Source organism: Microcaecilia unicolor, chromosome 5 (genome assembly GCF_901765095.1).
Source record: "Microcaecilia unicolor chromosome 5, aMicUni1.1, whole genome shotgun sequence".
Classification (NCBI taxonomy): domain Eukaryota; kingdom Metazoa; phylum Chordata; class Amphibia; order Gymnophiona; family Siphonopidae; genus Microcaecilia; species Microcaecilia unicolor.
This window is the reverse complement of record NC_044035.1, coordinates 249,787,509-249,801,446: the sequence shown is the minus strand read 5'-3', so window position 1 is coordinate 249,801,446 and position 13,938 is coordinate 249,787,509. Positions and strand designations below refer to the sequence as shown.

The 13,938-nt window shown below is 43.9% G+C and overlaps 1 protein-coding gene across 2 annotated transcripts in view; it reads right to left on the bottom strand.

The window, feature by feature from the left end:
- Positions 1 to 13,938, bottom strand: part of CASR (calcium sensing receptor) — a 227,488-nt gene that overhangs the window by 55,276 nt on the left and 158,274 nt on the right. For both annotated transcript variants that reach the window (XM_030203971.1, XM_030203972.1), the window contains exon 5: positions 1,720 to 1,950. In XM_030203971.1, the coding sequence (XP_030059831.1) occupies positions 1,720 to 1,950 (231 nt within the window). The remainder of the gene's footprint in view (positions 1 to 1,719; positions 1,951 to 13,938) is intronic.

Here is a 13,938-nt window from a genome sequence, read left to right as displayed (position 1 = left end):
TTACTACCTGGGCCAAATGTCTAGATACAGTAGACTGGTCCAAATCGCTGTTACCCCCTATCACATGCTGGAATGTCCCCATGGCAAGGAACTTCAGGACAATCAGCAGCTTCACCAGGCCAGGTAATGCATGGGATCTTGCTGTGAGTGGGTCTACATCAGCTCTGATCTCCCCACACATATAGCCGTTCTGGTCAGGCAGTAATCATCCACAACTTTCCGGTCTGACAGGTCTTCTAAGGCCACCTGAGAACAGAGCACATAGGGACAAGTCCGGGGACAGGCACAAGGCAAGATCACTGGCTGCCGTTCCTCCCGTCTTTGGTTGTCATGAGTGTTTCCCCTCCCACATGCAGCAGCTGGGCCACCTCCCTGAACTCATCTCTGCTAAGGTCTTCAAGGAGGGGAGGGTTCACAGGTATGGGGGAGGTAGAACGGTCAACAAGGGTGGGGGAGGTACAATGGTCAACAAGGGTGGAGGATTGGGGAGAGGGGACTGCGGGGCTCTCATCCTGGGTTAGGTCTACCACCTCCTCGCCGGTGTCGAAACAGCTGATCGCCGGAACTTTGTTGAAGAAAGGCGCTACTCGAGCGCGGAAGGAAGTCTCTCTTCAAAAAAGGTGTCATTTGCGGCGACGGGGCGGGCGGCAACGGCAGGGGAGAGTTGGTGGCGGGAGGGGGGGTTGAAGGGGATCGTGGGGCAGGGGGCCAGGGCCAAATCCACGGGAGCCCTTGCCCCCTCAGGCCCCACGTAGCTACGCCACTGTTGTGTATTTACCGCTAAATACCTCGCTCGCTAAACCAGCTGGAAACAGTTGAAAATTCACAATGCTTGCATGGCAAGCTTTTGTGTATCAGGACTACAGTCCTTATACAAACAGCTACAACTCAAATCACAGTGACAAACTGGGAGTGGATAGAGGAACAATGAGAGACAGAAGACCAGCAGGCAGGGGGTTTGAATGGGAGATGTGGGGGTTTGGGGATAGTGAGACTTTGGTGGGGAAAGTGGTGAGATGCAGAGCAATGGATGGGCGTAGCTGGGGGGGGGGGCTGGCAAGCGTGGGCAAGGACTTAATGAGGTGAGACACAGAGAAAGCAAGGCAGGAAATGTGAGGGTCAAAAGGTTCAGATGGGGGCAAAGAAACAAAGGTTACAGACCACTCAGCCACTCTCCACTCTTTGTCAAAAACCAACAATTCCACCTCTCTATTCTCCAACTCAGCAAAATCACAAATGGGTCCAAAGACAAGTTTGGTCTTGAGCTAGCCACTTTTAAAGCAGGTCTAATTCATGATGTTTTTCTTTCCAGCACAAGGAAATTGTTTTGCTATCTGTTATGGCCCCCCCCAAAAAAGTACACACCTCACTCCCACAACACGCCCACTCTCAAAACATTTTTCTTTCAGCGAATATCAGGGTTTTTTTGATTATATGATTTAAACGTTTTTATGTGAGAAACACGTCCATCTTTCCCCTTTTGCCAATTTTTGCACATTCTTTTCTTTTGAAAATGAGCCCCAAAATGTTGTACTTGCATTTTATTATTGTAACCCACCTAGAACTTATTGGTTAATTGGGCTATAAATGCCATTATTAATTAGATTAGTCATTCACTCTAGGATGGTGACAGTAGGATTGCCTTGAAATCAGAACCATTGTATATCAACATTAGAGAGTATACTGTAGGCATGTCTATATGTTTCCAAATGCACTCACCTCCTGGGAGAAGCCGCTCCAGAGGATCTTGCTCTCATCAATAAACAGTCGCTCCCCTTTCTTGGCATAGACATTGTAGTGGCCAATCTCTTCAAACACAATGGACTCATCCTCTGGCGATTGGTGCCAGTTGATGATCGAGTAGTTTCCAATCAGGTCCCCAAATTCATTGAAGTCTACCTGCTCCCCCATGTTGCTAGTGAAATTTAGGTGTCGTAAGTGTTTCAAAACCTACAAAATAAGCATAAAAACAACTTCTGTATAAAAGAAATGAAGATAATACCTCTTCTATGGGGCTGCTGCAAGGGTGTCGTTCATGATTCCCAGCAGTATAACCAGTTTCCCGCAACACTGTAAACCTGTTATATTGCAAGTCTACTGATTCTTTACATTTCTTCACTTAATGGATTACTCTTATATTCCATTTTATTTGTCCTGGATTACTCTTATATTCCATTTTATTTGTCCTTGTACTCTGCATTCAGGGCCACTGCGAAACAAAGCTGGGCCTTGGGCAAATAATGTTAAGCAGCCCTCTGCTCTCCTCCCCAGTCCTCTACATGCCTGGAGCATGGGTCCTTCTTCCTGCCGCATCCCGCCTCCTGTGAAGTAACTTCCTGTTTCCGCATGGGTGGGACGCATCAGAAAGAAGAACTTGTAGCCGACAGAGCAGTCTCTCTTAATCGCTGTTGCCTGCCATTCACTGATTCCAGGCAAGTAGACAACCAGGGGTGGGGGGTAAAAATGAGGGAATGACGCTGGATCTCATCTGGGCTGCCGGCACCAGGCCCCTCTTGGAGGCCAGGCCCAGGGAAATGTTGTTCCCCCTTCTAGGTGGCCTTGTCTGCATACACCTGAAATAGCAAGCCTCTACTTGCTATAATTTCTTCAGTTCCACAAGACCTGAAAACCTGTTAACCTAGGTAATGTTGACTTTATTCATTTAAGATGTGTGATACAACACATGGTTGTAAATAGGGGTTCTATTTTTAGGTGTTAATACATTGTACGGTGATTACTTTTCAGCTAATCAGGGGGTTATTTGAGGGTAAAATATAACTCGGGTTTATGTTTCTGTGAAGAGGTACTTTTGCTGGCCCCCTTTTTGCCTGAATCAAATAAACAGAGCTGTCAAGTTATCCAGTTCCAGGATGGAGATTTTAGGTCAGACCTGGATTTCTGACAACCCCATCCTGTTGCATTATGGGTCCTGCAGCACTATTTGTAATGGGTGTAATTCTGAGGCTCACTCCATTCACCCTGTGTTTCTCTAGTTATCTGTCAGCCCCCAAATAGGTTTCCCTTCTCTTTTCATACTGACTTTGACTCCTGGTTTCCCTTCCTGGTACAAAATAAGTACCTGAATATATGTAAATCGCTTTGAATGTAGTTGTAAAAACCTCAGAAAGGCGGTATATCAAGTCCCATTTCCCTTCCCTTCCTTCATTCTGGGTGACTATAACTTCTATGCATATGATCGAACAGACTCCCACACACCTCTATATTCTGTGCCTTAATCTCTTCTGATAGTGTTCAGCTTTGCTTTACTACTCCAGCATAGACATTGGACAACACCTTGATTTTGTGTTTCATTCAACTGCTCCTCTTTAGCCTGATCCGGGTTTGCTCTCCCTCTCTGTGACCATCATTTCATATCTTAAGTTCAGCTGCTATGCTTCTCCATTTCAACCAGTCATCATTTACACATTTAGAAATCTTTATGTCATTGACTCAGGCACCTTTTCTACCACTGTCTCATAGCTCCTCTTTTCTATAGCCTTTTTGAAGTTGGCTAATGAGGCAGTTTCTCTCCCTTAGATAGCTTTTTCCTACCCATCTACTGGGCTGTAAAATGGATCAACATACAGTCCTTGCTTACCAACTGAATTCATACTCTCTACATTCCTGAACTCACTCTACAAAGTGTCTCCGGCAAAAACCTGCTCTTATGCCAACTTCATGCATTCAGATTCATGTTCATTTTCTCCCAGTCTCTGATTACACATGTGAAACAATGCTATTATGCCCATCTGGAAAGTGTAAACAGACGTTTCATATCTACCCGTTCCACTCCATTCATTATTTTATAGACCTCTATCATATCTTCCCTCAGCCACCTTTTCTCCAAGCTGAAGAGCCCTGGCCACTTTAGCCTTTCCTCATAGGGAAGTCGTCCCATCCCCTTTATCATTTTCGTCGCCCTTCTCTGCACCTTTTATAATTCCACTATATCTTTTTTGATATGCAGCGACCAGAATTGAACACAGTATTCGAGGTGCGGTTGCACCATGGAGCGATACAAAGGCATTATAACATCCTCATTTTTGTTTTCCATTCCTTTCCTAATAATACCTAACATTCTATTTGCTTTCTTAGCCGCAGCAGCACGCTGAGCAGAAGGTTTCAACGTATCATCAACGAGGACACCTAGATCCCTTTCTTGGTCCGTGACTCCTAACGTGGAACTTTGCATGACATAGCTATAATTCGGGATGCCCTGTTTTGATGGTATCATTTAAAGATAACTTGTTCCAAACCATGCACTTTTGAGCAACTCTCAGCCTACTTATCAGAAAGGGGAAAGAGAATGGGACTTAATATACCGCCTTTCTGTGGTTTTTCCAACTACATTGAAAACGGTTTACATAGTATATACGGGTACTAATTTGTAGAAGAGTGGATATCCCTTAACACCTTGGCTAGTTTCTGAGATATGTGTGAAAGTCTTTCATATGCTTAAAGTTGTGCTGCATGAACAAAATTCCTTTGACAGATTCAACCAGCAGGGAAACAGAGCGATCAGCAATGCCATTCTCTCTCTTTAGCACCCCCATGTGTCCAGACTGACTATTAGGCCAGAGATGGTTTCTCTCATTATGTGGGTATGTGTGTTGGTCATAGACACATAAAAGAAAAAGAGGACATTTTTCTAAAAGTTAAAAACCTGGAAGACATATTTGAAGAAGTCCAAAAGGAGGGCATGTCCTCTTAAAAGAGGATGTATGGTAACCCTACTCCTGGGTCTTACTTCCTTGCAGCTTCATATCATGTCTCCTAGTTCTACAGCTTCTCCTTGGAAAAGGTTCCTTTGTGCATTAATACCTTTCAATCATTTACATGTCTGTATCATATCTCACTTGGTCCCTCCTCTCCTTTAGGGTGTACATACTTATGATATCTGAGTCTGATCTCATATGTCTTCTCACCATTTGTTGTTTTCCTTTGAAATTCTTCTAGTCTCCTTGCATCCTTACTGATGTAGTTGGTCCCTTGGTGGGCTGTATGTGTGGCAGCTCCAAAGCCTACTGATTGTGGAGGGATAGACCTCGCTTTACCTCCATTTGGGGTCCTGAGAAGTGGGGTGGGGGACCTGTATCTATAGGGGCAGGATCTGGCATCACTTTCACTGCATGCATGTGCTCAAGATGGCTCTGTGTATCCTTTTACTTTAACTGTAGCTGCTGAAGGCAGGGGAGGAAGAAGCTGGACTTGGGCGAGGGAGGTATCTGGAGGAGTCAGCAGCAGCAGCAGCAGCAGAGTTCACTGACAGAACCACCCCTGAACTCTGTAGTTGGCAGAAAACTGGGGCTTACATTGGCTGTTTTTCTGTCCTGCCAACTACTGACTTCCTGTTTATGAAACCCACCAGACCAGCCAAATAGTGGTGGGTTGATAACTATCAGGATATCAGAGCTGCAAAGTTACCTGTTCCAGGAGGGAGACTTTTTGACCGGTTCTGGACTTCTTCCAACCTCATCCTGGTGCATTATGGGACCTGCAGCACTGATTTAAATGGATAAAATCATGGACTATAAATGCTACATTGCTTTGGGATTCAAGTTTAAAACCAGGACCGGCCAAAAAGTCTCCCTCCTGGACTGGGTAACTTGGCAGTTCTGGGATATGGATGTTAGAAAAACTAGGACTGGCCTATAATCTCTGTGTAACTGGGCAGTTCTGCTAACCTGGCCCACAATTATGTCTATAGTATCTGATTGTTTAGTAATTTAAATGGCCCAATACTATCCATATAATTTTTGAAAATATACAAATAAGCAAAGCATACATTTGCCAGCTGCTGATAAACGCATCATTTGCTTTCAATATCAGCCAGTATCTTTTAAAAATCTGTTCCTTTGACATATATTTAAGCCACTTCTCGTACTACCTCCCATCATGCTTGGAAACATCCATGGACAACAGAGAATCACACAATAGTAAAACATAACATAGCATAACCTAATTCATTAATACAGAAGTATGGCCTAAGGTTGCAGGTTTAAAACCCAGGAGAACTCATTTGCAAAACTGTTCATGTGAATTAATCATTACCATAGTAGCATCAATATATCCTCCCATCTTTTCTACCAAATAATAATTGCAACCTCTTGATGCTGCTCGCCTAATGACTGTGTGATGGTGATTCAATATATCCTTTGAACCATCTTCCCAGATTCTCAATGGCTCTTCCTCTGCCTTCCCAATCAGTTTGTCACTGCATGAACGTTTACTCCAGGGCATCCTTGTAAAATGGACAAATCACATACTTTTTTTGCTGTCTGATGTATTATAGGCCAGATTTCAAATCTATTCTATGCCAGATCTATGGGCTTGATTCTGTCTCCTTCAATAGAAGCACCTCATTTCTGTTGGCTAATGTCCATTCATGTGTTGATGTTCAAGTGGATGTTTGACAGTGATAACTCAATGCCTTAATGAGGTTGGCTTTTAGACTTACAGATATGTGTTTACGTTGAAGCAAAAGTGCCGGCTGTCCAAATATTTGATTTGCTTTTGCTCATTTTATATCGATTGCACTGCCCAACCTTCCATCTTCAGTCTGCTCATTTCAAGATACTTAAATTCATTTGTTTGAATAATGTAGTGTTTATTCATTACTTTTAGCTCTTCCGTTTGTCTCCTTATTCCTATTAATTCTATATTTTTCAATACTAATTCTCATGTGACACTCTTTGAGAGTAATTTTATAGCTAGACACCTAGTTTAACACAACCAAAATGTGCCTATTTTATGCCTATTTCATAAAGAAAAGTGTGTGCCTACTTTTGTTTATAAAATACTAGAATAAGTGGCCAAACTCGCACCTTCATGTAAGGCACAAACGCTTACACCCGTCCTAGGGCTGGTGTAAATGCCCTGTCTAGATGGGCAAAAGCTGTAATATTTTATAATTTACACATTGCACCCAGGGAGGCACATGCCCATGTAAAAGTGCACACCATGTAGATAAGGTGTGCACTTTTACACTGGTTGGCAATTTATAAGAGGTACTTATTCACGTTAAGTGTTTAAAAGACTGCATTTATCCACGTTCTGCCCGATATTCAAAATGATTTAGCCAGCCGCTGACCAGTTAAATTGCTTGGTTGGGGCTAGCTGCTAACATTCAGCGGCACTTAACCGATGAAGTGCCGCTGAATATCATGGCTGGCGCCAAATACAAAGCTGGCTATTTTGGGGCATTCTGGGGGCACAGTCAGCACTTGGCCACTTCCATTCCTGAGCCCCCCTCCAACTTCCACCTCTAGACTTTTCCAAATACATACTTCTGGCTCAGAGTGAGGAGTTTAGGGATTTTGGAGGGGTATTGGCATTGTAGGCTCTTTGGCCCAGACTCGGGAGAGGGCAGAACAGGAGGGCAGGTTTTTTTTTAAAGGTAGGCATGTAAAATAAAAAAAAGAAAACATAAAATTTCGTGATGTGGTTATTGTTATTTCAGATGCAGAACAACAACAGTGAGACCAACACTGATATTATATGCCCTTTGCAAAGGAAACCACATCCCCACTGAACCATGAGTCATGAGCAATCGGGGGGGGGGGGGGGGGGGGGGGACCAGGCCAAAATCTCTTTTCCAGTGACATTGTGTGTGATCCCAAGAGAGCCCCTTTAATTCTTTATGCCTCCTTACACCAGTTTATAATTGGATAATGAGTACTATGCAACTTTGCTAATTTTCACAGGTGCAAGAAATGAGCTGCAAACTAATTCATCCCTGCATGACTGCAGAACAATCTAACCTATCCTAGAGTTTCCTACTTGAATAATTGCAGAATAAAGTCTTATACCTCAATGGACTTAAAACTGATTCACTCTCGGATGCAAGCAAATAGATTTAAATTAAATAAGAAAAGAACCCAAATTTTATTATTGACTGACTAACTCTCTGATACTGCATTGCCATCTGAAGTGACTGTAGATGATATTAATGTTCCCATTGTGACAGTGATCAAGTATCTAGGAATTTTGTTGACTCTGCCCTATCTCTGTAGGCACAGATTCAGTATGCAATTTGAAAGATCTTTTTCAAATTAAGGGCTTCTTTAACAAAGCCGTGCTAGCGAATCCCGCGCGGCAAATGAGAGGAAGCCCATAGGAATTGAATGGGCTTCCTCTCACTTGCAGCGTCGGGAATCGCTAGTGCGGTTTAGTAAAAGAGGCCCTAAGATTGATTAGGTTTTTTAATCTCCTACCAATTTTAGAACGCTTGTTCAATCTTTTGCTATGCCTCTTTTGGATTACTATAATTTTTAAGGATTACATAAAAATGTAAGAATAGCCATACTGGGTCAGATCAATGATTCATCTAGCCCTGTATCCTGAATCTAACAGTGGCCAATCCAGGTCACAAGTACCTGGCAGAATCCCAGACAGTAGCAAGATTCCATGCTACCGATCCCAGGGCATGCAGTAGCTTCCCCCAGGTCTATCTCAATAGCAGACTATGGACTTTTCCTCCAGGAACTTGTGCAAACCTTTTGTAAACCCAGGTATGCTAACTACACTGTAACTACATCCTCTGGCAATGATTTCCAGATCTTAACTATTTGCCGAGTGAAAAATATTTCCTCCTATTTGTTTTAAAAGTATTACCATGTAACTTCATTGAGTGTCTCTTTGCTGGTGAGCATGTCGAAGCCAGTTGAAGAAATCTACTGCCTTCTTCCTTGTGCTGCCTCAGAAGCAAGGAAGTTAGCAGGGTGCCTCCAGCCACTGATACCAACATTCCCCGAGCATGCTCAGTTTATGCGCAAACTTAGCATGCTTGGGGAGTGCAAGTGTTGGTGGCTGACTTCCTTGCTCCTGAGGCAGTATTCTGGAAGTGGATTTCGTCAGCTGGCGGGGCTTCAGCTACCCCATCAGCCATTGAACAGGTACAGTAAATTTTTTTTTTGAGGGGGGGAGGAGTTATTCTTTTCTCTCTCCCTGTGCCCCCCATGCCTTCACCCATTCTCTCTCTGTCCCTCCATGTGCCTTCACCCATTCTCTCTCTCCCTCCAGGTGCCCCCCCGTGCCTTCACCCATTCTCTCTCTCTCTCCCTGTGCCTTCACCCATTCTCTGTCTCTCTAATATGCCTCCCCTCCTGCAGTCTCCTTCGCTCTCCTGTCCGCCATCTCTCCCAAACTGTGGTGGCAGTGTCAGCTCTCCCTTCTCCGTTTACCTCATCAGTTGTCTTGCAGTAAATCTTCACCCTGCAGCAGCCAGCAGCATATTGAAATGCTGCCTCAGCCTACACTGGGCCTTTCCTTCGGACTGGCGCCCCTTTCTGAAAATAGGAACTTGTGTCAGACGGGGGTAGGACAGGTCAGAAGGAAAGGCCCAGTGCAGGCTGAGGCAGCATTTCAATATGCTGCAGACTGCTGCAGGGCAAAGATTTACTGCAAGACAACTAAGGTAAAGTGGGAGGGGTGGGGAGAGCTGTTGGTGGTCCTGGAGGGAAGCAAGAGATGCTGGACTGGGCGGGCAGTCAATCATTAATCGTGATTAATTTTTAAAATCATGCTTGGCGATTAATACCTTAATCACAATTAATGTGCAGCCCTAGTAGATAGTATAAATAACTATATCCATTAGGCTTAAATATCGTTGGGGTACTTCTTTAAAGAAAGAGCCAACATTTATATATACCAAATACACAGATTAGAATAGTGGCATATATTGTGCCAAAAATCTGGACATACCAAAAATCGCCCTAAGTGCTATTCTATAAATACACATATATCTTACATAGCGACTGAAGATTGCTCCTGATCATGCTGGTTCCAACCTTAAAATGGTTGCCTTGACCTCACGAGACTATTATTAGAAGCCCTGGCAGCCATTTTGACAGCCAAGCTGGCATGGGCAGGAGTGAGTGGAAATTGCTTCTGACCCATGAGGCCACTATACTACAGGCCATCTAAGCTAGGCCTGAGGAGGGCCTATGGATCAGTGGTGTAGCCACAGGTGGGCCTGGGTGGGCCGGGGCCTACCCACTTAGGGCTCAGGCCCACCCAACAGTAGCACATGTTTAGCAGTAGCTGATGGGGATTCCAGGCTCTACCAGCTGAAGACTTCCCCCTGATGGTAATGAATATGGTGTGCTCCACGTTACTGGCACTTGTGAATGCTCAATTTTCAGCGCATGCCTGCTGCAGACTGCCAAGGTGGAGTGAAACATTTTCCCACCAGCTTAGATATTTTTTTTGGGGGGGGAGGGGGAGAACACTTGGTGCCCACCCACTTCTTGCCTAGGCCCACCCAAAATCTTCTGTCTGGCTACGCCCCTGCTACGGATGGTGGGAGGGTGGCAGCTTTTGGTCAGGGGAGGAGGCTGACTTTCTGTTAGGGACTTGCAGTCCAGGGGGTGCAGCCCACTTTTGGTCAGGGGGGAGGAATTTTGGTACCAGCATTTTTGGCCAAAATATGGTCAAATCCAGATTTGAGCTGGATTCGGCACCAAAGTCGAAACTGAAACCAAAATTCAGTCAGCCTGGGAGATTAGAACTACTTCTCCAGTCATGCAATGTGGTAAACCCTGATTTGGCTCAGCCTCTCCCCTTTTGACATCGAGCCATTTATAGGAAAATACTACTTGTTAAATATTATCCCATGGAAGTCAGAAAGATATGATTACTGGATGAGGGAAATATATTAATAGTTCCAAACTCTGGAACTCACTACCTCTTTATCTTTGATTCGAATGTAACCTTGACAGATTTAAATCAGGTGTAAAGACATTTCGGTTTAGAGATGCATACGACTCTGAGGCGGTATAATTTTCCTTTCTCTCTTACTCTGGCTATATTGGTGCATGCTTCAGCATTCAGTTGCTGCAGGGCAGTAATTCTCCTCTCCCTTTGCTGTTCATCTTTTCTCCATTATATCCAGATTGTAGTTCTTTTTCTTTTCTCAGTTTTGTTGTATTGTGAACACTTATAAAAAAAAGTGGGACACTATCTGAATAACTAGAGTCAATCCTGAATAGCATTACCAAAAAGACTCTAGTGAAACAAATATATAAAAAATCTTATTTTATTGTTTCAGTATATCACCAAAGTGACATCTACTAATAAGTAACCACTCTCATTCAACACCATCCGTACCATTTACATACCATGCTACAAATATGAAAAAATGTATGTGAGCTCAATCTAATTTTCATGCGATTATCTAATATTGTTCAACATCCTATGATATCTAAACATATATCTTATATCATAGATATTTCATATAGACAAGATATTCAAATGCCGTTCCTTGCTTCAAAAAGGACTGTAACAAGAAATGTCCAAGCTAATATCTCTCACTGTCTTTGGTAATACATCCCAAAAGTTAGTGAGTTTCTCTTCTCTGTTGTTATATTCCAATTCCAATCATGGACGACGCTGAAAATACTTAAATGTGTAGCTACTTTGTAGCTTCCGGAAGAAAGCGGCACGAACAAACACCTTATCAGGCAGAGAACTTCATTTCATGTGCAGCAGGGTTCCTCAATGCTGGACCGCATTTCGCTACACTTCCTCAGGAGGAACCACTTTAAACTCTATAATGTGAACAGAATTATCACCCTTTGGTTAGAGTGGTGGACTTTGGTCCTGGGGAACTGAGTTCAATTCCCACCTCAGGCACAGGCAGCTCCTTGTGACTCTGGGCAAGTCACTTAACCCTCCATTGCCCTAAGCCGCATTGAGCCTGCCATGAGTGGGAAAGCGCGGGATATAAATTTAAAAAAAAAAAAAAAATATATATATATATACACATAAAATTTATTTATTTATTTATTGGTCATTTATATTCCACATTTTCCCACTCATGCAGGCACAATGTGGCTTACAAAAAATTAGGCAAATATACAAACAAGCAGAAATACAGTGCAGAGGAGACAGAGGATAGACGGTGGGAAAAAATAACTAGCAACAGAAAGCTGAGCAGGGTGGGGAGCAGGAGGGGGTTATCAATTTGCGGAGTAATTAGGGGAGTAAGTTTTGGTAAAGAAGTGGGTTTTCAGCAGCTTCTTGAAAAGGCTGTGGTCCATTTGTGCTTTAAGGTGCTGCGGGAGAGTGTTCCAGGATTTAGGGCACCAGTAGCGGAAGGAAGAGGTGAAAATCCTTTTGTACTTGACACCCTTACAATTTGGGAAGTATAGATGGAGATATGTCCATGCAGCAGGCGTGGCATTCCTGGGTGGAAGGTCGATCAATGGGAGCATGTACTCTGGAGCTAACCCATAGATGATTTTGTGGGTTATGGAGCAGACCTTAAAAGTGATGCGCTCCTTTACAGGTAGCCAGTGGAGTCTGAAGCGCAGAGGCTCGGCATGAGCATAACGACGTTCTCCCAGAATCAGTCTCGCAGCAGTGTTCTGGACTGTCTGGAACATTTTCATTAAGGAGATCTTGCAGCCCGCATAAATTCCGCTACAGTAATCCAGGTGGGAGAGAACCAGCCAGTGCACAAAGGTACGGAATAGGGCTCTGGTAAGGAGGCATCATATGCATCTTAGCCGCCACATAGCATGAAACATTCGCTTGGAGACCAAATGCACGTGATTATCCAACTGCAGGTGCTGGTCCAGGTGCACTCCTAAGAGTCGCAGACTGTTGGAAATTGGGAGAGAGTAGCCCTCTAGTGGTAGCATTGTGTCGGTTATCTGGGCATAGGTGGACGAGAGAATGAGACATTGAGTTTTTTCCTTGTTTAATTTAAAGCGAAACACCTGAGCCCAATGTGAAATGGTGGAGAGGCAAGAGTCAATGCGATCAGCGATTTCTGATATGGTGGTATGGAAGGGGATGTAGATAGTAATATCGTCCGCATAGATGAAAGGATCTAGGCCTAGTTGTGCTAGGGCGGAGGCTAGAGGTGTCAGCATAATATTGAATAAGGATGGTGAAAGGGGGAGCTCTGTGATACCCTGCAAGAGGCTTTCCATGGTGAAGAGAGTGCGGAGTTCGCTGTGACCTGGTAGGTTCTAGTGAGCAGGAAGCCCTTGAACCAGTGCAGAACAGATCCTCCTATGCCGTATGAGTCTAGTAAATGTAATAGTAATTCATGGTCCACCATATCGAAGGCGCTTGACATGTCAAATTGGAGCAGTAGTACCTTCCTTCCAATGGCCAATTCTTGTTTAAAGTTTGAGAGGAGGGTGACTAGAACAGTTTCTGAACTATATTGAGCACGGAAGCCTGACTGCGAGTAGTGAAGGATGCCATGGTCAGCCAGGAAGTCATTGAGCTGAGCGTTTACCATACTCTCTATTAGTTTGGTGAACAAAGGTATTGAAGCCACTGGATGGTAGTTAGAGATAACATCTGGCTTTGTCTGTTGGTTCTTCGGTATGGGGGTGAGGAGAATGTTACCATGGCCTGATGGGAAGGAACCAGAGCTTAACATAAAGTCAAATGTAATGTCAATTCTTAAGCCAAACTTTCAAACCTCACTTACTGTTGCTGTTGTATTCTGCTGCCTGCCACCATGGCGCCCAAAGGACGTGGATAAGGGACCATGTCACTGAAAATTGCTGGGCTGACTGAGAACGCTTCAGTTAAAAAGCGACGTGAGATAACCACGCCCTCATACATTTAAAAGGAAAGGTACTTAAACCCATTCTACTTCTGAATTGAGATCACCTGGCGTTACTGTACCCCACATGAATATAAATCTTTGCTCCAGCACTAGTAAGCAAGTACTTATGTCACCCCTTCGAGTAGAGGGGGGAATCTGCATCAACACAACACATCGCAACTGATCTATAGAATGCTTATATTTTTGCCAATGGGGCACTAAGGGATTCTCTTGCTTGTTACAACGTATATTACTTATGTGCTCTGCAAGTCTGTTCTTTAGTTGCCTTTTAGTATAACCTATGTAGTACAATCTACATGGACAGGTGATGCAGTATATAACTTGCTCACTAGTGCATGAGGTGTTCTGTT